Source organism: Balaenoptera borealis (assembly GCF_965194805.1).
Source record: "Balaenoptera borealis genome assembly, chromosome: 2".
NCBI lineage: Eukaryota > Metazoa > Chordata > Mammalia > Artiodactyla > Balaenopteridae > Balaenoptera > Balaenoptera borealis.
In genome coordinates this window covers 176491699-176517547 of record NC_138867.1, presented here as the reverse complement: position 1 = coordinate 176517547, position 25849 = coordinate 176491699, and the positions used below count along the sequence as shown (strand labels likewise).

The following is a 25849-nucleotide window of genomic DNA, read 5'->3' as shown; positions in this document are numbered from 1 at the left end:
GCAGAGCCAAGGTTACCTCCACTGCAGCTGGCTTGGGGAATGGCCACTGCTGGGTCTGGCCAGGGAAGGGCCAGGGGACATGCCCCTAACTCAGCTCAGCGTAGATGCACTTACCTATCCACCTCCCCTGGCAGAGTGTGGGTTTCATGCAGGGGTCATGCCTGATGTCTGCAGCTGTGTCCCCAGAGCCCAACAGCAGCTCAGTTAGTGCCCCACGCCTCGTCCCCCGTCCCCTCCTGCGATACTAAGCACCCGCCACGTGCAAAGCGCTGGGTGGACCCTGCAGGGAGCCCATGGGAGGTAACTTGAGTCCTGGCTTCAGACTGAAATGGAACAGGCCTGGGAGCAGCTGGTGACAGGGCACAGCAGCTGAAGTGCCAGAGAGGGTGGCGCCAGGACGGCATGCTCTAGGGATCCCGAGGGGAGGCTCAGAAGAGGCTTCGTGGGGGAGGGGGGGCTTCCAAGACGAGCTTTGCTAGAAGGTTCCAACTGTAGTAGGCAAAGACGGAAGAGGAGCCAAGAGGGAGGGTTTAGGGGAAGTGAGGAGTGGCTTATGTCACCTCAGAGTGACACCTCTCTTGACTGTCTGGCCTGCTTCATGCCTGGTCTTCCGTGTTCCCCTCACCTCTCTCCTCACCCACTCGTCCCCCTCTCTCTGTCATCTCCTTTCTCCCTGCCTTGGCCCATCCTTCTCTCCTTCCCTGTGGCTCCCTTCTCTGTTCCTGTGTGTCTGTCCCTACAGGAATTGCCTCCTTCCAGTGTCTACCAGCCCTGGGGCTCTGGAACCCCCGGGGCCCTGACCTCAGCAACTGCACCTCCCCCTGGGTCAACCAGGTGGCCCAGAAGGTACCAGCAGAAGCTGCCCCTCCCAGTCAGGCACACGTGCTCACGCAGCAGGCCCTGGGTGCCCGGGCACAGGGCACAGTGGGGGCAATGGAACAACTGGGGAGACAAGCAGGGGTCCACTCCCTGGCCTGCAGAGGGAGCAGAGACAGATGGGGAGGGAGAAGGCAGACAGGGAGAAGGGGCAGCAGAGAGAGGGATGAGAGGGGCTGAGCAGGCTGGGCGCGCGAAGAGGGAAGCAAAACGGTCCCTGACAGAGCCGGGGCATCCCACTCCCGCCTCACACAGATCAAGAGCGGGGAGAACGCAGCCAACATTGCCAGCGAGCTGGCCCGCCACACCCGGGGCTCCATCTATGCGGGTGATGTGTCCTCCTCTGTGAAGCTGATGGAGCAACTGCTGGACATCCTGGATGCCCAGCTGCAGGCCCTGAGGCCCATCGAGCGCGAGTCGGCTGGCAAGAACTACAACAAGGTAGGGCCTGGCGGCAGGGCCAGCAGGGCAGGGGGCACCGCCCTGGGAACTTAGGAGATATCCGGCCTGTTACCGCGGAGCTGGGCTGCCACCCACGGTGACGAGAGAAGAAGGAAGGACAGACCCCAGGCCTACTGGGGCTCCCTGCTGAACTGCCCTGGACGGTCCTGGGGGTGTGGGCTCCCTTAGGAATGGCCTTTGCTCATGGCCTAGGCCCAGGTCAGTAGCAGAGGCAGAAGAGCAAGCTCCCTGGGGCCCAGACGTGAGTGTCGGGGTTAGAGGAGTGGGGCTGGGAGACCAGCCCTGAGAGCACCTCCATCTCTTTCCCCAGATGCACAAGCGAGAGAGAACCTGTAAGGACTACATCAAGGTGAGGCTCAAGGGCTCCTGCTGGCCGAGGGGGTGGGGCAGCCCTTGTCGCTCCTGGGCAGGCCCCAGGTGGCGCTGGGGATGGAGTTTCGGAGAAGGGGGCGCAGAGCCCAGCCTGGGGAACCGGAGGATGTAGGGGGAATCAGGGCGCTGCCCCCGCACCGTTGCAGGCCGTGGTGGAGACGGTGGACAACCTGCTGCGGCCAGAGGCTCTTGAGTCCTGGAAGGACATGAATGCCACCGAGCAGGTGCACACGGCCACCATGCTCCTGGACGTCCTAGAGGAGGGCGCCTTCCTGCTGGCCGACAATGTCAGGGAGCCTGCCCGCTTCCTGGCCGCCAAGCAGAACGTGGGTGAGTGCTACAATCGTGCTAGGGCAAGTTTGGGTGCAAATCTTGAACAGTGGGGCCCACTCGGCCTGGAGACCTTGGGGGATACCCCAGCCCTCGACCTTGGGCCTCTTGTCACAGCCCGGGCCTCTGGACTGTGGACAGACCCCCAACCTTGTGTGCCCTGCCGTCCCCTGTCCCCACAGTCCTCGAGGTCACAGTCCTGAACACAGAGGGTCAAGTGCAAGAGCTGGTGTTCCCCCAGGAGTACCCGAGCGAGAACTCGATCCAGCTGTCCGCCAACACCATCAAGCAAAACAGCCGCAACGGTCAGTGCCCGAGCCCCGTGCTGGCACCCCTGCTCCTCTCATGGAGGACAGCAGTTCTTAACTTTTATCAGATTGAAGAATCTGAAAGGAGGTTGGGACCCGTGGCAACACACAGAGATGTCCTTCATTCAAGCTAGTGTTAACATTTCAGGGGATTCACGGAGACCCCCCCTGAAAGCCCCACAGAACCTAGGACAGTTTGCAGTTTGTAGGGCTCCTGTGCAGTAACAGTTGATCTTCATAGTTCAGGGAGGATTGTGCCATTTGAGATTAAGGTCCAGAGAGGTTAGGGATTTGCTCAAGGTTACACAGTAAGTGAGAGGTGGGCCAGGGACCCAGCCTGTGTATCCTGGCCCACTGCCCTGTCGTTGGAAACTGCCTATAACTGAGCAGTGGTCCCCTAGAAGGGCTCCCGGAGCCCCACTTGCCTGGGCTGCAGCCTGCCTGGCTTCAGAGGTCCTGGCGGCCAGCGTGGGGGAGCTGCACACCAGCCAGGGGCTGACGGCACACCCTGCTGCGCCTGTTCTCCCCAGGAGTGGTCAAAGTTGTCTTCATCCTCTACAACAACCTGGGCCTCTTCCTGTCCACCGAGAATGCCACGGTGAAGCTGGCAGGAGAAGCGGGCGCGGGGGGCCTGGGGGGCGCCTCCCTGGTGGTGAACTCCCAGGTCATCGCAGCGTCCATCAACAAGGAGTCCAGCCGAGTTTTCCTCATGGACCCTGTCATCTTCACTGTGGCCCACCTGGAGGTGAGCTGAGGTGCCCCCTCCCTCCGTGAGCGTCCCAGCATCCTCCACTGTCCCTGGCTGTGTATCCCCCCCTACTGTGTGTTCACCCACCCCAAGAGCAAGTTACAACCCCTCCCTGGGGCACCAGCCCCCACCTCAGCAGCTTGGGCCATTTGTCCCCAGAGATCTGAGACTGTCACCTGGAGCCCAAAGCCCCGGGCACTTCTCTCCTGCTTGTCGCTATCCCCATAGCTGGGTGTGCGGGCTGGAGTGGGACTCCCCGGATCTGACCCCCCGGTCACCACCACACAACAGGCCAAGAACCACTTCAACGCTAACTGCTCCTTCTGGAACTACTCGGAGCGCTCCATGCTGGGCTACTGGTCAACCCAGGGCTGCCGCCTGGTGGAGTCCAACAAGACCCATACCACGTGTGCCTGCAGCCACCTCACCAACTTCGCTGTGCTCATGGCTCACCGCGAGATCGTAAGCTGGCCAGCGCTCCGCTCCTCCGGGCGGGCCCACTTGCTGGCCCGGCTTTGCATGGCATCATAGAAAGTGCTGCATGGGCGGTGCCAGGGAAGGCCAGCTTCGTGGGCATGGGGGGCCTGAGTCTTGCCTGGGGCATGAGGCCATACGTCTGGTTCTCTTTGGTCACGGTCCCACCTTCTCCCAAGGCACTCTGGAGAAGCAAGTTGGTGTCACCTTTGTCATCTCTCCACGAGCCTTCCAGAGCATGAGGAAGTGAGCGTGCCGCCTGCAGAGGGGTGGGGGCCGGCAAGTTGGCCAGGGGGGCAGAAGGCCGGGTGGGCTGCACCAGCGGTGCTCATGGCCCACAGCCTTGCCCATAGCTGGCACCTAAGCTGAGCCCTGGCCATGCGCAAGACCAGAGGCGCTAAGTACACCCCCTGCTCCTTCCCCCAGTACCAGGGCCGCATCAACGAGCTACTGCTGTCAGTCATCACCTGGGTGGGCATCGTCATCTCCCTGGTCTGCCTGGCAATCTGTATCTCCACTTTCTGCTTCCTGCGGGGACTGCAGACTGACCGAAACACCATCCACAAGAACCTGTGCATCAACCTCTTCCTGGCTGAGCTGCTCTTCCTGGTTGGGATAGACAAGACGCAGTATGAGGTGAGCAGGACTCCAGGGCAGGAGCGGAGGCGGGCAGCGATGACACCGGCCGGCCGGGGCAGCCCCTCACCTGTGGTGCTCCCCACTCTCTAGATTGCCTGCCCCATCTTCGCTGGCTTGCTGCACTACTTCTTCCTGGCTGCCTTCTCCTGGCTGTGCCTGGAGGGCGTGCACCTCTATCTGCTGCTGGTGGAGGTGTTTGAGAGCGAGTACTCCCGCACCAAGTACTACTACCTGGGCGGGTACTGCTTCCCAGCCCTGGTGGTGGGCATCGCGGCCGCCATCGACTACCGCAGCTACGGCACCGAGAAGGCGTGAGTGCCCCCTTCACCCCCCGAGTCTCTCCTCCTTGCTGGCTCCCTGCTCGGCAGCATCCCTTGGGCCGGGACCCTCGGGGCACTGGCCTCCCTCCTCCTGAGCCCCGAGGCCGCAGCCGGCAGAGTCCCTGGGCTCCTGGAGTCAGAGGGAGGGAAGAGCCTGCCCCCCTCACCTCTCAATACCCCGGCCCTGCTTCCTTCACAGCTGCTGGCTCCGAGTGGACAATTATTTCATTTGGAGCTTCATTGGGCCCGTCTCCTTTGTTATCGTGGTAAGTTGGAAGGCAGCACCCCCAGTACTGAGTCTCTGTCCTTCATCCAGCCCAGCTCTGACCCCAAGGCCCCCATTCTCCCCAAGCCCTTGAAAGGCATCAGAACTGAGCAGCCAACTGAGAAAACAAGAGCAGAGTGGGTCTGTAGAGCTCCAGCACTGAGGTCCATCCTTCCAGGAGCTGTGATTTGAGCCCCTGCTCTGTATCAGGCCATGGGCCCTGTTCCCCCGGCCCCGGGAGCCACATTAACAGTTACACCAGTCGGCAGGCACCTGTGGGCAGGTACACCAGCAGAGGGGACCCTGAAGAAGGGGGGTCGCGGCTGAGACTTGGCCAGGAGCTGACGCTAGGAGGCAGAGGGACCCTGGCCCAGCCCCTCCCCTTGTCCCGCCCCCAGGTGAACCTGGTGTTCCTCATGGTGACTCTGCACAAGATGATCCGGAGCTCATCCGTGCTCAAGCCCGATTCCAGTCGCCTCGACAACATTAAGTGAGCTCCCCCTCGCCCCACCCATGCCCTGGGACTTTCCAGGCCTCTCCCAGGGTTTCCTAAAAGGTGGTGTTCTCACCTCTGGTGTCACATACTGGGATTTTACGGACAAAGATGGTGTTTTACTGTGTTCGTTATGTATCTATTTAATGAGTATTAGAAAACGTGGTATTAGCATATCCAGCTGTGGTTTTAAGCACATAATTGCTAAGGGTGAGACTGAGTTCAAAAAGTGAGTCCAGGGAATTCCCTGGCGGTCCAGTGGTTAGGACTCCGCACTTTCACTGCCAAGGGCACAGGTTCAATCCCTGGTCGGGGAACTAAAGATCCCACAAGCCATGCGACTCGGCAAAAAAAAAAAAAGAAGAAAAAAGTCCATTTCAGGGCAACTTAAAGACAGATAGGCAGCAAAAGATAGTTTAAAGGTCTGGAAATATGGCCAAAAGGATGAAGGATGCAGGAGAATGACTGGCTATTCACAGAACCCTGACCCCTGACCTCTGCCTGCCCCTCAGGCTCAGCTTGGGTGAAAGTGTCACTGGGCAGGCCTGCTCACCCCAGGGCAGCGTCCAGGCCCGCTCAAAGAGGGACACGCAGCAGGGCTCTGGGGGAGGCATCTCTGCTGGTGGGGACTTTGATATCCCTGTTCCCTCTCCACCTCTCCCCAGATCCTGGGCCCTGGGGGCCATTGCGCTGCTCTTCCTGCTGGGCCTCACCTGGGCTTTCGGCCTCCTCTTCATCAATAAGGAGTCGGTGGTCATGGCCTATCTCTTCACCACCTTCAACGCCTTCCAGGGGGTCTTCATCTTCGTCTTTCACTGCGCCTTACAGAAGAAGGTGAGGTCCAGGGAAGGGACCAGCTGCCTGCCTTCTGTAGTGGGACCTGTGTCTGCCTGGAGGGAAGCACAGGCTCACAGTCAGGGAGGATTTAGGCAGGGGTGAAGAGGGTTCTGGAAAAGAGCAAGATACAGGGGCCTAGAGGAACGAGAAAGCAAGACAGATTTGGGGAGTTGGGAGAGCACAGGGCAGGGACGTGGTTGATGGACCCTCCCCACGGCGTAGGGCACAAGTCAAGCACGTGGAGGGAGACGACTCTGGGTGCCACCCAGACAGAACATTTCCGACTTTAATAGTTGTGGGATAAACTGTGAATTTTGTGGTGATAGGAAGTTTCTTTTTAAAATAAAGTGTGTTAAAGTCTGACTCTTAAAAAATATAAATTAAGGAGATAACAGAAGCAGAAGAATGTGGAGAAGGGTGTACGGGCAGTAGACTCAAGACTAAAGCCAGGGAAACTGAGCCAAGGCGTTTGTAGATTCATCCTGAAGGCAGTGGGGCGGCCCGGTCAGACTGTTGTTGGTCTTAGGGGACAGTGAGGTGGGTAAGGCTAAGGAGGGGATGAAGGAGGCAGTGATCACAAGTCTTGGATGCAAGGTTGACTGTTCTGCTCAAAACTGTCCCATGGTCCTCATCGGACACACAGTGACAGTGACATCCTTACAGAGGCCCCCAGGCCCATACGGTCCATCCAGCCTGGGCTTCCCCTTCTCTTCCCTTCCCTCCAGCCATGCTCTGTCTTCTGCTCCCTCAGACACCTAGACATGGACCCTCCCCGGGGCTTGTCCCCTGCCCCTCCCCAGATATCCACAGGGCCCACTGCCTTCTTTTAGGTTTTTGCCGAAATGTCTCCTTAGTGAGGCCTCCCCTGATCTTTTTGAAATCGTGCCCCCGACCCCCACCACCAGCACTACCTAACTCCTGGCCATAGTTCTCGGCAGCACCTCACACCATCAGACACCCCACATAACGTACTGATGTTTCACCCGTGTTCAATCTCTGTCTGCTAGAAAATACCAGCTCTGAGAAGTAGGCCTTTGGGTCTGATTTGTGTCTGTCCTCGGGGCCTAAAGCACGCCTGGCATATAGAGGATGCTCATTAAAGATCTGTTGCGTGAATGAATGGATGAGAAATTATTGGTGGAGGTGGAGAAAGGAGGATGGGCCTGAGTGAGAAGAGAGCCTTCTTGGCTGGCTGTTGGGAGACAGGAGACAGTGGGGCTTCTGATGCCCACCAGGAGCTTGGTCGCTGGACCCCCAAGGCGGGGGCACCTACTGCCTGTCCTCCTCGGCCCCCAGGTGCATAAGGAGTACAGCAAGTGCCTGCGTCACTCCTACTGCTGCATTCGCTCCCCGCCCGGGGGCGCTCACGGCTCACTCAAGACCTCAGCTATGCGGAGCAACACCCGCTACTACACGGGGACCCAGGTATCCGGGCCGGGGGCTGGGGCGCCAGGCAGGGCTCCCTGGGGCTGAGTGTTGGACCCGAGAGCCCAAGAGGCAGGGCAGTTCTCTGCCCAGGTCCCTGGTGGTGCTCATCAGGCAAGTGGTCTCAGAAAGATCGTGGAGGGTGGGCAGCCCAAGGGCCCCCTCACGTCTGAGCTGTGTCCCCAGAGCCGAATCCGGAGGATGTGGAACGACACCGTGAGGAAACAGACGGAATCCTCTTTCATGGCGGGCGACATCAACAGCACACCCACCCTGAACCGAGGTGAGACTGGATCCCTCACCCCCGGCCTCAGTCCCTCAAGATTCCCGAGCCCGGGTCTCCTGGCCGCCTTGTGACCTCTGACCTCCTGGGCAGGTACCATGGGGAACCATCTGCTGACCAACCCTGTGCTGCAGCCCCGTGGGGGCACCAGCCCCTACAACACTCTCATTGCCGAGTCAGTGGGCTTCAATCCTTCCTCACCCGCCGTCTTCAACTCCCCAGGTGAGAGCACTCTGGTGCCAGGAGAGGGTGACAGCCCAGGTCAGGTGGCGGGGGGTCTCCGCTTGGGGCATCCTCGTGCCTCCTGAACTGGAGCCGAGACTTGGCATCCTGAGCCCGCTCTCACCTTCTCTCTTTTCCCTCCTGGCCGGCGCCTGCAGGGAGCTACCGGGAACCCAGTAAGTGTGACTATTTCCTGGTAACATTTCCAAGGCCGGGAGGGGAACGTGACAGTGCCCTCCTCAGATGGCCTAACTTAGAAGAACTCGAGTGCCCCCCCGCACACACATGCAGACAGTCTCTGGCTTGGCAGCTGGCTGGAGGCTGTTGCATTAGGTGGGGAATGAAGGTGATGGGGGGGTCAGAGCGTTGGAAAGGGACCTGGTCACCCAGATCTCTGCATACTGCTGAGACTCTATGCCCCCAGCTGGGAGGGGACCCTGGGGGAATTGGTCCCCACACGTACCTCCACTAGTCTTCTGCTGAGCTGGTGTCCCCACTGCCAGTGAGGAAGAGAGGGAATACAAGTCCCCAGGGGCAGGGGTGAAGCCAGGGAAAGCCAGGTGAAAGCAGGCACCCCCCTCCACATGGCCTGCGCCCCTCTCGCTGCCCGGCTCTCCTTCTGAGCAGCTCCCTTCTGCCTGCAGAGCACCCCTTGGGAGGCCGAGAAGCCTGCGGCATGGACACGCTGCCCCTCAACGGCAACTTCAACAACAGTTACTCCTTGCGAAGCGGGGATTTCCCTCCAGGGGATGGGGCCCCCGAGCCGCCTCGAGGCCGGAACCTGGCCGACGCTGCCGCCTTCGAGAAGATGATCATCTCGGAGCTGGTGCACAACAACCTTCGGGGTGGCAGCAGCGGAGCCAAGGGCCCTCCACCGCCTGAGCCCCCCGTGCCGCCAGTGCCAGGGGGCAGCGGCGAGGAAGAGGCAGGCGGGCCCGGGGGTGCTGACCGGGCAGAGATCGAACTTCTCTACAAGGCCCTGGAGGAGCCACTGCTGCTGCCCCGGGCCCAGTCGGTGCTGTACCAGAGCGATCTGGACGAGTCGGAGAGCTGCACAGCGGAGGACGGGGCCACCAGCCGGCCCCTCTCCTCCCCTCCGGGCCGGGACTCCCTCTACGCCAGCGGGGCCAACCTGCGGGACTCGCCCTCCTACCCGGACAGCAGCCCCGAGGGGCCCAGTGAGGCCCTGCCCCCACCCCCACCTGCACCCCCTGGCCCCCCCGAAATCTACTACACCTCGCGCCCGCCGGCCCTGGTGGCCCGGAACCCCCTGCAGGGCTACTACCAGGTGCGGCGGCCCAGCCACGAGGGCTACCTGGCGGCCCCAGGCCTCGAGGGGCCAGGGCCCGATGGGGATGGGCAGATGCAACTGGTTACCAGTCTCTGAGGGACCTCACGGACCAGGGGCTGGTGTCCCAGGCCGGGGATTGAACCCTGGGTAGGGCTTTGGTGGGAGAGGGAGACCGATGGAGACAGTGGCTGCTGGGCCACTCTCTCCAGGTGCCCCTTGGCCATGGGCCCTCCAGGCCCCTCGGGGACTCTGCTCTGGGGGCCCGAGGTGCAGGGTTCACAGACAGGGTTTCCCACCAGCCATGTGCACCAGCTCAATTTGGGGCAAGTGCAGTGAGGAACCAGGAGGTCCCCAGGGGAGTGAGGAAGGAGAAATTGGAAGGGTGCAGCCCACTCTTGACTTCCCCCTCCCACCCCCTACTCTTCCTACTCCCTGGAGGGAAGTGAGGGCTCTGGTTTCCCTGGGTCAAAGGCCCTGCTGGATGGAACCCGTCAGCTGCTCCTCTCTTTGCAGCCTGAGTGCTGCCAGTTGCACCGGGATGGAGCAGTGGGGACGGGACAGATGGACAGGTTCCTCTGCACTACAGTTCCCTGCTCCACAGAGACTGGGGCCTCTGGCCGGGGACAGAGCCCTAGCGGGGAGAAAGCCCCAGGGCAAGAGGAATGGGCGGTTGTGGCTGGTGGTTTAAAGGTGGAACTTTCTCTGAAGCTCCTTCTCTCTGCTCTTTGTCCCAGCCTTCCCAGCAAGCCTGCCCCCCTCAGCCCTCCTTGAGTGCACCCAATGACCCCCTCCCTTGGGGCGACTCCTGATGAAGCACAACTCCCCGCAGGGCCCCCAGCCCACAGGGGTGGCCATATTTGAGCAGTTCCCAGTCCTGTGGGCTTGGCTATCTGGGGAGCAGATTTTGGGTCTGGATCTCCCTGGGGAGTGGGTCCTGGGCTTGGATCTTTCCCTAGGGGGCCCTCTTACCCCTTCCCTCTCTCCTCTTCCTCCGTCCCCATTGGTGTAAATATTTCAATGAAATGGAAAAGGAAAAAAAAAAAAAAAAAAAAAAGACAAAAAAAGAAAGAAAGAAAATCTCATCACTTGAAGCCACCAGGAGCCTGCGGCCTGGCCAGCCCGGGATTTCTCCGGAGCAGAGCTGCGCCGCTGGGCCCTGGCAGCCAGGACTTCTCTGTGTACGTGTGCATCCCCAGCCGGGTGGGCGGGCCGCCAGAGCAGCTTTTTACAATCCAGAGACAGAAAACAAAATCTAGAAGCAACATCGAAACAAAGAACCCGTTTCCTTTCCGGCACCCAGCACCCGTTTCTGTTGCCTCCTTCCCTGATCCGCCTCTCCCTGGCATCAGTCAGCCCTCCTGGGGCGTGTACCTCACTGCCTGCCCCAGGACTTGGGGCCTCTCTCCCCGTCCCCTCCCCACTGGCCCAGGGGAGGCACCCTCACACCCAAAGATGCTTTTGCCAAGGTGGCTGCACTGTCCCTTTGAGTTCCTGCTTCTTGTATATTGCTTCTGGGACTTGGCCTGGGAGGAAGGGGCTGATTTCCCACCTAGAGAGGTTGAGAGGGGAAGGAAAATGAGGGCAGCAGGGTTTGACAGATGACTGAGAAGGGAGGGCTGAGAGCGGTGAGGTGGTTCTCCTTCATGGGGTGGGGAGGCCAAAGGTGAGAGATTGCCTTCCCTACCCAACACACTCCCGCAGGGGAGGCAAAGCCAGGTACCAGGGCCTGGCTAGGGTCAGGACACCCATGTTCAGAGGGCTCAACCCCAAAGCTGCAGATGCTGGAAGCTCCAGGCTTGGGATGTCTCCTGAGTACCTCTCCCAGTCCCCTCTCCAGTCTGTCACCCTGGCCTTCCCAGCAACACCCCCCAACTCTTTGGGGGTAGCATAGTCCCACTGCCATACTAGCCCAGCCCTGTCATTTGCCATTTCCCCAGGGGTGGCCCTCCACCTCCGCTCTGACCCCTCATCTCTTTTGTCCCTCCCTCTTTTCTCACAAGTGCCATGAGTTTTCAAACATCTTCGGGTCTCAGCCTGCTGCTGCCATGAACTTTGGGTTAAGGGGGAGGAACTCCAGGGAGGAACTGGGGGAAAGGGACAGATAGGTGGCTGGAGGGACCCTTTTTGCTGCTAGAAAGCCCCTCCCTTCTCCTGAGGAGCTAGGGCTGGCTTGTCCCCATCAGTTAAGGGAGAAGGGGTCAGACCAAAGATGGTGGTTTGTCCCACATTGGGGGACAGGTGTGGGGAGAAGGTAAAGGTGGGTTCCATCTGTTTTCTGGTAGGGAGTTTTAACCCGTTTCACCAGACCATGGGTGAGTCTGGATGGGGAGGTGAAGTAAGGATAGGAACGGTCTTGCGTGGATGGCTCTGTGAGGAGGGCAGGAGACAGCTCCGTGGCTTTCCTTGGCTTCACTAAGCCAGGAACTCCTCTTTGGGGAGGGGTGGCTAGAGACCTGTGAAGAGCTGGTGGGAGACAAGGGTAGATGGAAGAGTGGGCCCGGCCCAGCCATCAGCCCCGCTAGATTCAGAGAATGCCTCTGACCAGCAAAGAGGTCTGGAAGAGAGGGTGGGGTAGGAGAGTTCCCAGGGGGACTGCGGGGCAAGCAAGGAGTCCTGCGTCCTCTCCCCTGCCCAGTCCTCCTTTTATCTCTCCAGACTCTGACAGTCAAAGGGAGAGAGAGGGTACAGCGGGTCCCTTGGTTCCCATTCCAGCCAGAATCACCAAGGTGGATTCCCAGGCCTCAGAGTTGGGTGGCAGGGCCCCCTGGTAGGGCTGGAAACCACTGCAGTCCAGCACAAAGCTAGCCCGAGAGCCCAGGTGTCCCCCCCACCCCAACCAGACCTGGTGCCTTGATGCCCCCACCCCAGCTGGGACGGTATAAAGAAGGAAGGGTCTTGGTTTCCTCTCCTACTCCCTTTCTTGGGCTCCTGAATTCATTTGCTTTCAAATCTTCTTATTTTTCTCTGGGTTTGGTGGGGGTTTTTTGGCTTTGGTTTTGGTTTTCCTTGCCTTTTTCTCTGTGTCTCCACCTCCTTCCCTGTGTCTTTCTCACTGTCTCTGTGTTCTCTTTCTCTTACCCTCAATTTCTCTCTGTCCATTTGGGCCTCCTCCCTCTTCTCCCATGCCCCCAGTCCCTCCTTGGTCTCCTTTTCGATATGCCAAACCAATTTTGGGTCGAGTGCATTTAATGAGAACAAAACAAAAGGCTCATAACAAGAACGTTTCAGAAAAAAAAAAGTTTAAAAAAATTGTTGAGTCAAAAAAAAAAATCAAACAATAAAGAAATTAAGATTTCTTGGAATGACAAGAGTGGCGTGACTCATTTGCGGGGGGAGGCAAGAAACAGGTGAGTGGATCTGCACAGAGCACCCCCTGAGGCTGGGACCGAGTGAGGAACCTGCACTGCCGCATTTAGAACCCACAGCAGAGGACTGGTGAGTCACAGAATCATTAATGTTTATAGAACTTGGTAGGTTCAAGGGCCTGCTAGGCAATTCAGGTGCAATTTCTCTCTGAATCCTCATAAATGCTCTGGGCGGAGGTTATTCGAGCTCCATTTTACAGATGGGGAAACTGAGGCTTATAGCACCTGGATGCACATACAAGTCTCTGTGGGCCAGGCCACTGTGCCATGTTGCGCCTCAAGCCCTTCTCAGCCTGGACTTCGGTCCACAGGCTATATTAGAGCATAGCATAGGAATTGTATGCTGTGCCTGTCTGATTCCAACTGCTATTCCTAGACTCCCACACGTTACTGGAATGGTGCATTTTTGATCATGACAGCACAGTGGAATTGCATCACGTGTATTTCACCTTCTCACAGTGCTCAGAGAGAGAGGAATGACCAAGCAGTGCAAGCACCTCTCTCCATGCCCCTCTGCCCTCAACACTGGCGTCCAGGATGCCACACTCAGCCATTCCTCCTCCCCACTCCCCAGCTACTCCTTCCCAGTCTCCCCACTGGTTCCTTCTCGTCTCCTGACCTCTTAATGTTGGCGAGCCCAAGGGCTCAGCCTTGGACCTTTACCTACACTCACTCCCTGGGAGATCTCATCCCATTAAATGGTTTTTAAATACAGTTGGCCCTTGAGCAACACAGGTTTGAACCACACAGGTCCACTTAGATGAGGATTTTTTGCAATAAGTATATTGGAAAAATTCTTGGAGATTTGCGACAATTGGAAAAAACTCGCAAATGAACCATGTAACCTAGAAATACCAAAAAAATTAAGAAAGAGGTATGTCATGAATGCACAGAATATATGTAGATACTAGTCTATTTTATCATTTACTACCATAAAATACATATCTATTATAAAAAGTTAAAATTTATCAAAAGTTATGCACACACTGACAAACCGTACACAGCCCCATCGACTGCACTAGGCTACCATAAAGCAATCATATTGCTGCTTCTTCATTATCAGTGCATGAATCATTACACCTGTAAATAAAAATGAATCTCCTTTTCACATTTTCGTTTCATTTTTGATGTCTAGTGTTAGTAATATGTGTAATATCTACAGTGTTTTTTATAAGACAATATTGATGTAGGTACTGACAGACGATTCATCTTGTAAATAGATGATGTAAGCTTTCGGTATTGATAAATACAGTACAGTATTGTAAATGTACCTTCTCTTCCTTACAATTTTCTTAATAACAGTTTCTTTTCTATTGCTTACTTTCATGTAAGAAGACAGTATATAATACATATACAAAATATGTGTTAATTGACTGTTTATGTCATGGTTAAGGCTTCCAGTCAACAGCAGGCTATTAGTAGTTAAGTTTTGGGGGAGTCAAAAGTTATACATGGAGGGACTTTGCTGGTGGTCCAAGTGGTTAAGAATCCATGCTTTCACTGCAGAGGGCACAGGGTCGGGGAACTAAGATCCCCGCATGCCACAGTGTAGCCAAAAAAAAAAGTTATACATAGATTTTTGATTGCACAGGGGTCAGCACCCCTAACCCCTGCATTTTTCAAGTGTCAGCTGTACTATCTATTATGCTGATGACTTCCAAATGTAGAGCTCCAGCCTGAACTTCCATCTTGAGATCCAGATTCATTTACATCCAACTACCCACTCCACATCTCCCCCTGGGTGTCTGATAGGATCTCAGACTTAAATCCAGTTCCACGCACACGTATACACACACCACTGTTCCAGTTCCTCCCACAGGCTTCCCCACCTTGATTAATGGCAAGTCCATCCTGAGACTCAAGATAAGACCCTTGGAGCCTCCCTTGAACTCACTCATTGTTTCATACCCCATATCTAATCTGACGGTAGATGCAGTAGTGCCTCTAACTTTGAAATATCCAGAATTAACTAGTTCTCACTACTTTGGTTCAAGCCACCACTGTCTCTCACCAGCACCACTGTAACAGTCCCCTAACTAGCTCCCTTGTCCCTCTTCAGGCTTTTCTCAACACACAAAACAGAGTGATCTCAGTAAGCATATTTTTGTCCCTCCTCTGCTCAAAACTTTCCAAAGGCCTCCTCTCTCACCCAGACGAAACGCTAAGGTCAGCACAGTGGCCCACAAGGCCCTACAGCATCAGATTTCATCCCTACGGCTCTCCTCCTTCCCTCCACTCCAGCCACACTGGGGTGCTCACCGTCCACAAACATGCAGGCACCCTCCTGCCTGCCTCAGGGCCTTTACACTGGCTGTTCCTAGGGTTCACCTATTCTCCCTGCAGGGCTTATGAAAATAAGAGCTTCCCAGCAGGCCTTCCCAGGCTACTCCATTTAAACTGCAATTGGCCACTCCAGAACTTCCTAACCCCTGTCTTGCTTTGTCTCCCATAGTGCTCCCATCTCACAAACTGTCTTTTTTGCTTGTTTATTGTCTGCCTCCCCCACCAGAAAATAATGTACAATGGGCTGTTTTTTCACCGCTGTTCCCTACTGTTTAGCACAGTGTCTGGCACACACTAGGTGCTCAATAAATATTTGTTAAAGGACACAAAGCTGAATGGAGCATAGGACACAGAGTAGGCCTGAGATGAGAGTTAAGACCATTCCCTCAGCTGCTCAGTTCCCATGCACCTCTCACTGTGTGATGCTGTTGTTAATGCAGCATGGCCCTGAAATCCGAGTTCAGAAGTTTAGCTGGTGCCCAACCCTATCCTATGCTGAAAAGGAACTGGTTCTACTGGACTTACTGAGAGATGCTCGGTGAGCAAATTCAGGAGCTTTAAGTGTAAACTTAATTACTTATGATTTTGACCTCATGCTCTGACTTTGAAATTTAATCCTAGCATAAGATGAGATTCTACAACACAGCCAGTTCTTCCACCTTTTTGTCCTTTACTTTCCCGGCACTGTACACATCCGACTCCTCTACACACACAGTGAAACCTGCTGTGCCTGACAACCTGTGACCCTCAGTGGTTGTTAGTGGCACCTGTACACACTTGGGACAACCATTAGCATGTGCCCTGGAACAATAACATTTATGTTGATATTAATTTCAAAGCTCTTTCCTACATTTCATCTTATTTAATTATCACAAGATATATACTATTATCCCCATATATCAGATGAGGAAACTGAAGTTAGGGTGATTAAATGACTTACTCAAAAAAATAAGATTACTATGCAGTTCAAAGTGCCCACACCCAGTAGATGCTTTACATATGCTGTCCAATTTAATCCTTTCAACCACGCAGTGAGGCAGGTTTTAGTTAGCTCCGATATACAACTGCAGAAGCTGAAGCCCAGAACGGTTCAAGAACATACCCGTGTTCACTCAGCTAGTAAGAGAAAGGTGGACCAGGCCTCCCTCTTGGTCTTCCTATCCCAGGGGCGGCATTGAGGGCTGTCTGCACCCCGCTGCAGTTGCCCAGGCCCCATCGCTGCCCACCAACCCCACTCAGCATTCACTAAGGGAAGCTGGCTATCTGGTGCCCCACATCAGAGGAGACGCCCACTAATCACGCCACACCCTGATGGTCCCTACGTAGCTAGTATGTTAGGACTGTCCAGAGTGGACTCACGTGTGTTAAGCCAGAGGGAAGGTCTTAATGCAGAGCAACAGAGGATTCGCTTCAGATCCCCAAAGGCTTGAAAGCCCTGGAGCCTCTGCCGTTGAGAAAACCTCCTCTCTCCCGTGAACTCTTGGGAAGGCCTAGGGGTGCCAGGCTGAGGCTACTCCTTTATCCCTACAATATCCCCAGGTTTATTCTGCTTCTCTCTTACCCTTTCAAACATCTCAGTCATGGCAATGAGCTGTGATGACAGGACCCTCCCCCATTTATATCCCTTCTTACTTCACTGGGACTCTCCTTGACCAAAACCCTTGCAACCACTACTCTTTTCTATCTGTCCTGCCCCACTGTCTTCCATCAACCTTTGCCTCCGTCCAAGTGATCCCAGCTTCTCACAACTGAAGCCCTCACTTTAAGCCAACCAGTCCTCTCCTGGGAATTGATCCTAAGGAACCATGCATGTGCATGAAGACAGCGACAAGAAAGTTCGCTGTAGTAAGGCTTCTAAGAGTGAAACAAAAGAGAGAATCTAAAATTTTAGCATAGAAAACTGTTACATAAATAATGCACATCCATAAACAGAATACCATGCAGCCATTCAAAATGATAATGCAGAAGAACACTAAAGGACGTGGAAATATATTCATAATAATACTAAGGGTAAAAACCTAGATATAAAAAACAGGGTAAAGTATGACCTTACTTTTGCTTTGTTTTGATGGCATGTATATACAAAAAGTGTGTGTATACAAATATGAAACTGTGTATATGTACAAGTGTATGTGTGTATGTGTATATGTGTGTATAAATATAAAATATATGCAGGGACTTCCCTGGTGGCGCAGTGGTTAAGAATCCGCCTGCCAATGCAGGGACACAGGTTCGAGCCCTGGTCCAGGAAGATCCCACATGCCGCGGAGCGACTAAGCCTGTGCACCACAACTACTGAGCCTGCACTCTAGAGCCCGCGTGCCACAACTACTGAGCCCACGTGCCACAACTACTGAAGCCCACGTGCCTAGAGCCCCTGCTCCGCAACAAGAGAACCCGCCGCAATGAGAAGCTCGTGCACCATCTCTCTGCAACTAGAGAAAGCCAGTGTGCAGCAACGAAGACCCAACGCAGCCAAAAAATAAATAAATAAACGTTTTAAAAAAAGAAAAAAAATTTTTAATTGCTTTTAAAAAATAATAATAAAATAAAATATATGCAGAATATAAAGCTATACACCAGAATATTAACGGGGTAATTTTAACTTTCGCGCAACTCTGTATTTTAAAAATTGTTTGCATTAATATATATTACTTTTGTAATAGGAAAAAGTATTTGTGTGTCCCACTTTCTATGGAAGAACAAAGGCCAAGAATGACCAGCACAAATGGAAGCAGAAAGAACAAGGTGGGGAACTAGCCTTACCAAGACTGGTTATAGCGTGGTAATATTTAAGTCAATGTGGTATTTGGCACAGGAAGAGACAAAAAGTCCAATGGAAGAGACCTGTGACTAGATGGAAACTTGCTCTAGGCAGAGATTACAAATCACTAGGAAAAGGATGGATTAATCCAGAGGATCTTATATTTTTTTGGTCTTGAGACCCCTTTACCCTTTTAAAAATTAATGAGGATAGGGAGGGGGATGACTGGGCGGAGCACAGAGGATTTTTAGGGCCGTGAAAATACTCTGTATGATACTGTAATGATGAATGTATGTCATACATTTCTCCAAACCCATAGAATGTACACCAAGAGTGAACATTAACGTAAGCTGTGGATTTTAGGTGATAATGATGTGTCAATATAGGTTCATCAATTGTACACAAATTCACCACTTTGGTGGTGGATGTTAATGATGGGGGATACTATGCATGTGGGAGGGGGAGGGGTATATGAGAAATCTATGTCATGAACCTAAAACTGCTCTAAAAAAAATTAAATCTTTTTAAAAAAAATTAATGGGGACCCTAATGAGCTGTTGTTTATGGGGATAGAGATTATATCTATTTATATTTACTGAATTGGAAATTAAAACTGAGCAAAATTTTTAAATATTTAACTAAATTAAATTGGTTAATAAATCTACTAAATGTTAAAATAAATAACCTATTTTATTAAAAAATAACTATATGCATATTTTTAAAACAAAGTAGTGCAAAGAATGGCATTGTTTTACATTTTTGTAAAACTCCTACTGCCTGGTGTAATGAAAGACAGCTGTATTCTCACATCAGGCTTCTGCAATCAATCTGTTGCAATATGCTGTTTTGGTTGAAGTATGTGAAGAAAAGCCAGACTCACAAAGATACATAGTCGGAAAAGGGAGGAGTGTCATAGCCTTTTCAGCTAATTGGGGATATTTTACTTTGTTACTATACCAAAACTCAACAAGTGGTGGTATATTAAAGTTAGTTACAATGTTGAATATGAAACTGTATCAATAAACTTTTCATACTCTGTTACACTGAAACCCATTGGTCTATCTTACAAATTTTAATTGATCTTTTATGACTGATTTTGTAACATCATGCATTGGTCTTTAGGAAAATATTGATATGCTGAGTTATTACATTTCACTCTACAGTATTTTTAAAATATATGTTAATAATATCACCACTGATCTCATCAGGAAAACCTTTAAATATTGAAAAGTTGTCAGGCTCATGGTGGTGAATAAAAGTTTCCTAAATGTCTAAGTTTTGCTTAAAAGCTCAAATATTATCATTGGCAACACACTGTTAATTTTCCTCCAAGTGACCACTCACTGCATTTGTTTCTGAGAAAATACATGGCATATATCCTAATCTGAATAATTAATAATCAGCAATTATTCAAGTAAAAATTGTGTTCGTGAAAAAAGTCAGCAGTTCTACCTCCACTCAAACAACTGTACATTACCTCAAGTACCATCATTCTCCAGCATGCAATAGAAGTGCTCTATGCAAGCGTCCCATTTCACCACCCAGAATATTAGAAAGACCTGCTGTAGGGCTAAGCTTTAACACAATTACTACTTTCACTGCTTCTTCAAGGACATTCTTAAGTGAAACTGTTTTAACATTGAGTGTGTGTGTGGTGGTGAGGAATACAGTGACAACCACTACCACAATATAGTGACACTGCACTGATTCCTGCTAAGGGGCCAGCAGTTTTACCCACTGTTTTTGTACCAATAGTGCACAGACAACACAGCACAAATGAGAAAGGCAAATAATGCCTTAGAATTATTATGAAAATAGTTTATCTCATGGATACCCTAAAAGGTTCTTGGGGATCCCCAGGGGATCACATTTTGAGAACCACTGGACTACTCAATAAATGGAGCTGGGACACCTGGTTATCCAAATGAAAAAAATTAAACCTACCTCACATCATAAACAAAAATAAATTCCAGATTGTTTTTTTTTTAAGCTAAATATGAAAAGTAGACCTTCCAGAAGAAAATACAGTAGGGTATCTTACTGATCGCAGCGTAAGATTTCTTAAGCAAGACACAAAACACCACAAACTATAAGTAGATTCATAATTCTGATGACTTTAAAATAATGATGATGATGATGATAATAATAATAAATTCTGAACATCAGAAAACACCATACCTCAGATGTAAGAACTCCTGCACTCAGTAAGATGAAGACAATCCAGCAGGAAAATGGGCAAAGATATGAACAGGCAATTCACGAAAGGCAAATGGTAAATAAACATGAAAAAAGCTCAATCTCACTATTAATCATGGTAATGCAAACTGAAACCAATAATTCACACCCATCATAAAGACAAACATGTAAGAGTCTGACAATAGCAAGTACGGATAAGGACACTGAGCAATAGCAACAATGCTGGTGGGAGTGAGAACTGGAACAATCATCTTGAAGAACAAACTGGCAATATCTAGTAACAGTGAATATTCCCCAAACCCAGCAGTTCAACTCCTAGGGAAACTCCTGCATGTGTACACAAAGAGCCATGCACAACAATGAACATTACAGCACTGTTTGTAAGAGTAGAAAACTGGAAACAAGCTAAATACCAAGGAAGAGGTAGATGGATAAGTAAACACTGTCCAACAAAACTTTCGGTGATCACAGAAGTATTCTTTATCTAAGCTGTCTAATGCGGTAGCCACTAGCCACAGGTGTCTATTAAACATATGAAATGTGGCTAAGTGACTGGGGAATTGAATTTTTCATTTAATTTTGATTAACTGAAATATAAATAGCCACATGTGGCTAATGGTTACTACATCAGACAGCACAGCCATACACCAGTGAAAATAAATGACTAGAGCTATACACGTGTCACATATATACCTCTCAAAAGCATTATGTTTGGGGCTTCCCTAATGGCACAGTGGTTAAGACTCCGCCTGCCAATGCAGGGGACACAGGTTTGAGCCCTGGTTCGGGAAGATCCCACATGCCGCAGAGCAACTAAGCCCGTGCGCCACAACTACCGAGCCTGCACTCTAGAGCCCGCGCATCACAACTACTGAAGCCCGCGCACCCTAGAGCCCGTGCTCCACAAGAGAAGCCACCGCAATGAGAAGCCCACGCACCGCAACGAATAGTAGCCTCCACTTGCTGCAACTAGAGAAAGCCTGCGCACAGCAACGAAGAACCAACGCATTCAAAAATAAATAAATAAATAAATTTATTATTTTTTAAAGCATTATGTTTGACCCAAAAAAAGCAGCTTCAGAAGATAGGGCTGGGGGACTTCCCTGGTGGCGCAGTGGTTAAGAATCCGCCTGCCAATGCAGGGAACACGGGTTCGATCCCTGGTCCGGGAAGATCCCACATGCCGCGGAGCAACTAAGCCTGTGCACCACAACTACTGAGCCTGTGCTCTAGAGCCCATGCGCCGCAACTACTAAAGCCTGCGTGCCTAGAGCCCGTGCTCCACAACAAGAGTAAGCCACCGCAATGAGAAGCCCGCACACTGTAACAAAGAGTAGACCCCCCTTGCCGCAACTAGAGAAAAAGCCTGTGCGCAGCAACGAAGACCCAACGCAGCCAAGATTAATTAATTAATTATTTTTTTTTTAAAAATGAAGGTAGGGCTGGGACCAGAGTGAAGCAAGCTAGGTGTCTAGAATGAAAATTTTAGGAGGCACTCACCCTCAGAGTCATGCAGGTACAGGTTGGCACTTGTGTGACTTGGAGGGTGTCTCCTTAAATGTTGTGACCTTGCTTTCCTCATCCTAGTTCCAGCCCTGTCGGGATATATGTGGTATGATACTGTGTTGGGGGTCCCCAAGATCATCCCTGACTCACTAGGAGGATTCACAGGATTTAGCATATAGCCTACTCAGGGTATGATTTCTTTTTTGTTGTTGTTCTTTGTTTTGTTTTGGTTTGGTTTTTTGCTTTTGTTTTTTTTTTGGCCACACCATGCGGCATGTGGGATCTTAGTCCCCGACCAGGGATGGAACCTATGCCCCCTGAAGTGGAAGCTCAGAGACCTAACCACTGGACCACCACGGAATTCCCCAGAGTATGACTTCTTACAGTGAAAGGATACAAAACAAAATCAGCCAAGGGAAAAGGTGCATGGGGCGAGGTCTGGAGGAAACCAGGCACAAGCTTCCAAGAGTCCTCTCCTAGTGGAGTTACAAAGGACGTGCTTAGTTCCTACAGCAGAGCTGTGACAACACGTGTGAAATGTTGTCCACCAGGAAAGCTCCTTAGAGATACAGTGCCCAGGGTATTGGGGTGGGGGGGGGGGCAGCTGGTCAAGTACCAAACTTCCAGACTCCAGAAGGAAAGCAGGTGTTCGACACAAATCACATTGTTTGTACAATTTAGGCACCATGAGCCCCTTGTATTATTTAGGGAATGGTGTGAACCCTCCTGAAATCCAAGTTCCTAGACACCAGCCAAGGGCCAACCTTGCAAACAGGCCTTTCTAAGGAGAGCAGTCTCAGGCCTGCTATAGTTGACTCTTTTGTATAGAGTTGTAGAACATGACATACAATACTATACATAGTTTAAAGGCACATATTAAAGATATACAAACGTGCACTGAAAAATAAACACCAAAACCAGGATTGTAGTTACATCTGAAAACAAGGGGAGAAGAACGGGTTTGAGGCAGGGGTATATAAGACCTGTCAATTGCATCACTAATGTTTTACTTTTTAAGCTGGGTAATGGGTAAAAACATATTTGTCATAGCATTCTTTATGCTTGTTTTTGAGTGTGAGTGCACCTGAAATACTACATAAGAAAAATGATGACTTATCTCCTAATTACTATATGCGCTACTAACAGTTCATGTTTATGGTGTTTATGGAGTACTCTTCACATTCCAGGTACTATGCTAAGTCCTTTATATGGATTTACTCTTTTAAAAAAATTTATTGAACACTTCCTATGCTAAGCTCTGGCAATACACTGAGAGTTCAGTGTGAGACAGGTGAGATCTCTGTCCTCAACCAACTTTCAGTCTACTGAGGGATGATGAGAGATAAAAAGCACAATTAGGGAGTTCCCTGGTGGTCTAGTGGTTAGCATTCGGCGCTTCCACTGCTGTGGCCCAGGTTCAATCCCTGGTAGGGGAACTGAGATCCCACAAGCCGTGTGGCCAAAAAAAAAAAAGCACAATTAAAATCAACATATCTACAGATTCTGGTAAGTGCTCCTAAGATAATAAATAAAGCAGGCTTTTGTAATTAATGAAGGTCTACTTTAACTAGGGTGGTCCAAGAAGGCTTCTTTGGGAGAAACATTTGAGGTGAACCATAAATGATGAGAATGAGACAGCCACGCAATTATATGAAGGAAGCACATTCCAGGCAGAGGGAACAGCAAGTGCAAAACCCTGCAGCAAGAATAAGTTTGGTGTGTTGAAAGACGGGAAATGAAGTCAGCAGGGCTTGAGAGTGGTGACAAGAGGGAGACTGGTAGCTGAGGCTTGAGAGGTCAGCTGAAGCCAGTGTGCAGGGCCTCCTAAGCCACAGTAAAGATCTTAAGTTGCATTCTAAGTATGATAAGCCTTTGAAGGTTTTAAGCAGGGTAATGACATGATCTGGCTTACAACTGAAGATTATTCAGCCAGCTGTAGGGAGAAGGCATTATAGACAGGGCCATTTTCTTCATTAGCACCACAGACATAATGCTCACGGCTGATGAGCTTTTCAGAGGCTATGAAAAGGTTGGGGCTGGGGATAAAGGAAAAAAAGTTCCACGATGCAAAAAGAAAACTACGAAGTTGTAATGAATAAATGTTTAATTAAATGTCTAGAAAACATATCATAACAACTTCATTCATCAAATTTCGTATTCATAAACAATCGAATTACATTTGGAAATAATTTTGAAAATTAGATTTTCTCAAGTCACAAAAATTCCCAAGGATGCCCAGTGACTGCCAAGAAATCATAACCAATTGTAATGTGAATTTTCATGCAGCCAAATCGTTTCAATGGGGGAAAAAAATCCTTCCGATTAAAAAAAAAAATTTTTTTTTTTTTTTACTTAATGTGAGATAGAGATACAAATAATAATAATAATAATGCCTAGCATCATGAGGCCACAGAGGAGGCTGGATAAGAAATGCTAGTGGCTTGCTCAACCCACCCCCACCTCTGGGAGGGGTGAAGGGCTGGAGATTGAGCTCAATCACCAGTGGTCAGTGATTTAATCAATCATGCCTAATGGAGCCTCCGTAACAACCCAAAAGGACAGGGTTCAGAGAGCTTCTGGGTTGGTGAACACGTGGAGAATGGGGAGAGAGAGCGCGCTCAAAGAGCATGGAAGTTCAGAAACCGTGGAAGTTCCACACGCCACCCCCCTTTCCCCATACCTTGCCCTCTACATCTCTTTCATCTGGTTCTTCCTGAGTTAGATCCTTCTATAATAAACCTGTTATCTAGTAAGTAAAAAAAAAGTGCTAGTGGCTTGAAACAGTACTGTTCAGGCTTACACTCTGAGTCTGAACACTGTCCAGGGGACCCTTGGAAAGGTTTCTCCCAGGAGAGGACATCTGAGCAGAGACCTGAATAACAAGAAGGCACCAGTCACGGCAAGAGCTGGAAGAAGAGATGGGGCTGCCATGTCAGATTTTTACGAAACTAAAAGAGGGTCAGTTTGGCTGGACTGAAGTTGGGGGCTGGGTGGGTAGTAAACAAAGCATGTAGAGTCTTGAAGACAATATTCTCATACTGAGAACAACAGAAAACCACTCACATTTTAAGTAGCGGGGGGGTGACTGATCCAATTTGTTTCAGATGTGCACTGTCCAATAGAGAAGCCACAGGGGATCACGAGCTCCTGAATGTGGCTAGTGCTGCTGTGAAACAGAACATTCCCGTCGCTTAACTTTCATCTATTAACATTTCAATTTAACACCGACAGAAGATTGAGCTCATGGGAAACTTTTAAGTATGCTGGGAACAGCTTGGGCATGTGAATCTACATTTCAACTGTAAATTTTATGAAACCTAAACTATTTCCGGTGAAAATGCAGCGTCCGGATCTCACAGATGTGGTATAAAGTGTAAAACACACAGGATTTCAAAGCCTTAGTACTAAGTAACAAAATGTAAGATACCTCAGTTGTATGTTTTTATACCGATCACATGTTGAAATGATATTGTGGCTATATTAATTTTAGTATATTAAAATTAATTTAACTTTTTAAAACTTTTTTTTTAACGTGGTTACTATAGAAAAGTGTAAAATTAGGTATGTTGCCGCTGGTGGAAGCACAGTGAGTGAGTGCGGAGGTCCCTCGAGTCTTCCAGACTGGGGGCCACGGTGGTCCGGCCTACGCCTGGGAGTGTGAAGAGAAGTTTCTAGATGTATCATGTAATCATAAGTCAGGACAGTCAATTTTCACGACCCCGTTCAATGGGCAGGGAAACGTGGCCTCGGGTAGTGAGTGGCAAAGGCCGGACTCGAACTCCCACTTACAGCGTTGTCCACATGAAACCTACCCAGAGGCTCTCGAGGGTGTAAGAACTGGATTCGAACCAGGCCCGACTCCCGGTCCCGGGATTCAGCGCGCCGCGTACCGGTCCCACCGTCTCCCCTCAAGGGTGAGTTAAACATTCACAACTTTCTCCCAGGCCGCTGGGCCTGAGGAGCCAGGAGCCCCTTCGAGCAACTTCCGGCAACGCTCACCAGCTGACAGACGCCAAAGGTGCAAACGCTCTTCCTTCCTCTTCACACGCGACTCAACCGCGCCAGCAGCCGACTTCTGCTCCACTCCCACGAATCCCCGGCCGATTCTTCTCTCCTCCCGCCCCCGCAGCCAGCTCAGCCAATCACCTCTCATAGAATCTGCTTTATTCCCTCCCCACTCCTGCCTGCCAATCACCGCAGGCCAAGCACCGCCCTTCTTTCCCTCTTAAGTGAGCGCCGCGCGCCACCGCTCGGCGGTTGGCTGCGCTGTCCCCAGCTGGATGCTTCTCCCGGAAGGGCGGGGCTAAGCGCTGACCTCGCTGGTGCGGGGACCCTCAGGATTGGCCAAGAGGAGCCCTGCGCCGTGACCCCGCCCACCCCTACCCAGACT

At 51.2% G+C, this 25849-nt stretch overlaps 1 protein-coding gene and 1 long non-coding RNA gene across 8 annotated transcripts in view; one reads left to right on the top strand and one right to left on the bottom strand.

Moving 5' to 3' along the window:
- The window catches only part of ADGRL1 (adhesion G protein-coupled receptor L1), a 47441-nt gene extending 33610 nt beyond the window's left edge, over positions 1-13831 (top strand). For 4 of the 5 annotated variants that reach the window (XM_082383113.1, XM_082383114.1, XM_082383117.1 and 1 more), the window contains 17 exons: positions 743-846; positions 1132-1317; positions 1649-1687; positions 1857-2040; positions 2223-2345; positions 2879-3093; positions 3388-3558; positions 3997-4206; positions 4300-4520; positions 4729-4795; positions 5193-5284; positions 5953-6121; positions 7421-7549; positions 7736-7832; positions 7926-8054; positions 8213-8230; positions 8699-13831. In XM_082383113.1, the coding sequence (XP_082239239.1) occupies positions 743-846; positions 1132-1317; positions 1649-1687; positions 1857-2040; positions 2223-2345; positions 2879-3093; positions 3388-3558; positions 3997-4206; positions 4300-4520; positions 4729-4795; positions 5193-5284; positions 5953-6121; positions 7421-7549; positions 7736-7832; positions 7926-8054; positions 8213-8230; positions 8699-9441 (2897 nt within the window). In that variant the 3' untranslated portion in view covers positions 9442-13831. The remainder of the gene's footprint in view (positions 1-742; positions 847-1131; positions 1318-1648; positions 1688-1856; positions 2041-2222; positions 2346-2878; positions 3094-3387; positions 3559-3996; positions 4207-4299; positions 4521-4728; positions 4796-5192; positions 5285-5952; positions 6122-7420; positions 7550-7735; positions 7833-7925; positions 8055-8212; positions 8231-8698) is intronic. The other variant, XM_082383115.1, reaches the window with a different exon arrangement.
- LOC309624725 lies at positions 1-25842 on the bottom strand. Of its 3 annotated transcripts, none has more exons than XR_014242099.1 (4): positions 25272-25842; positions 24523-24625; positions 6001-6177; positions 1-489 (listed from the first exon to the last, which is right to left on the bottom strand). It is a non-coding gene; the product is annotated as an uncharacterized lncRNA (long non-coding RNA). The 3 variants fall into 3 exon arrangements; XR_014242100.1 differs by lacking the exon at positions 1-489 and adding an exon at positions 3744-3829; XR_014242101.1 differs by lacking the exon at positions 1-489 and adding an exon at positions 4040-4176 and having other exon boundaries at positions 25272-25691.
- Between the last annotated feature and the right edge of the window lie 7 nt (positions 25843-25849).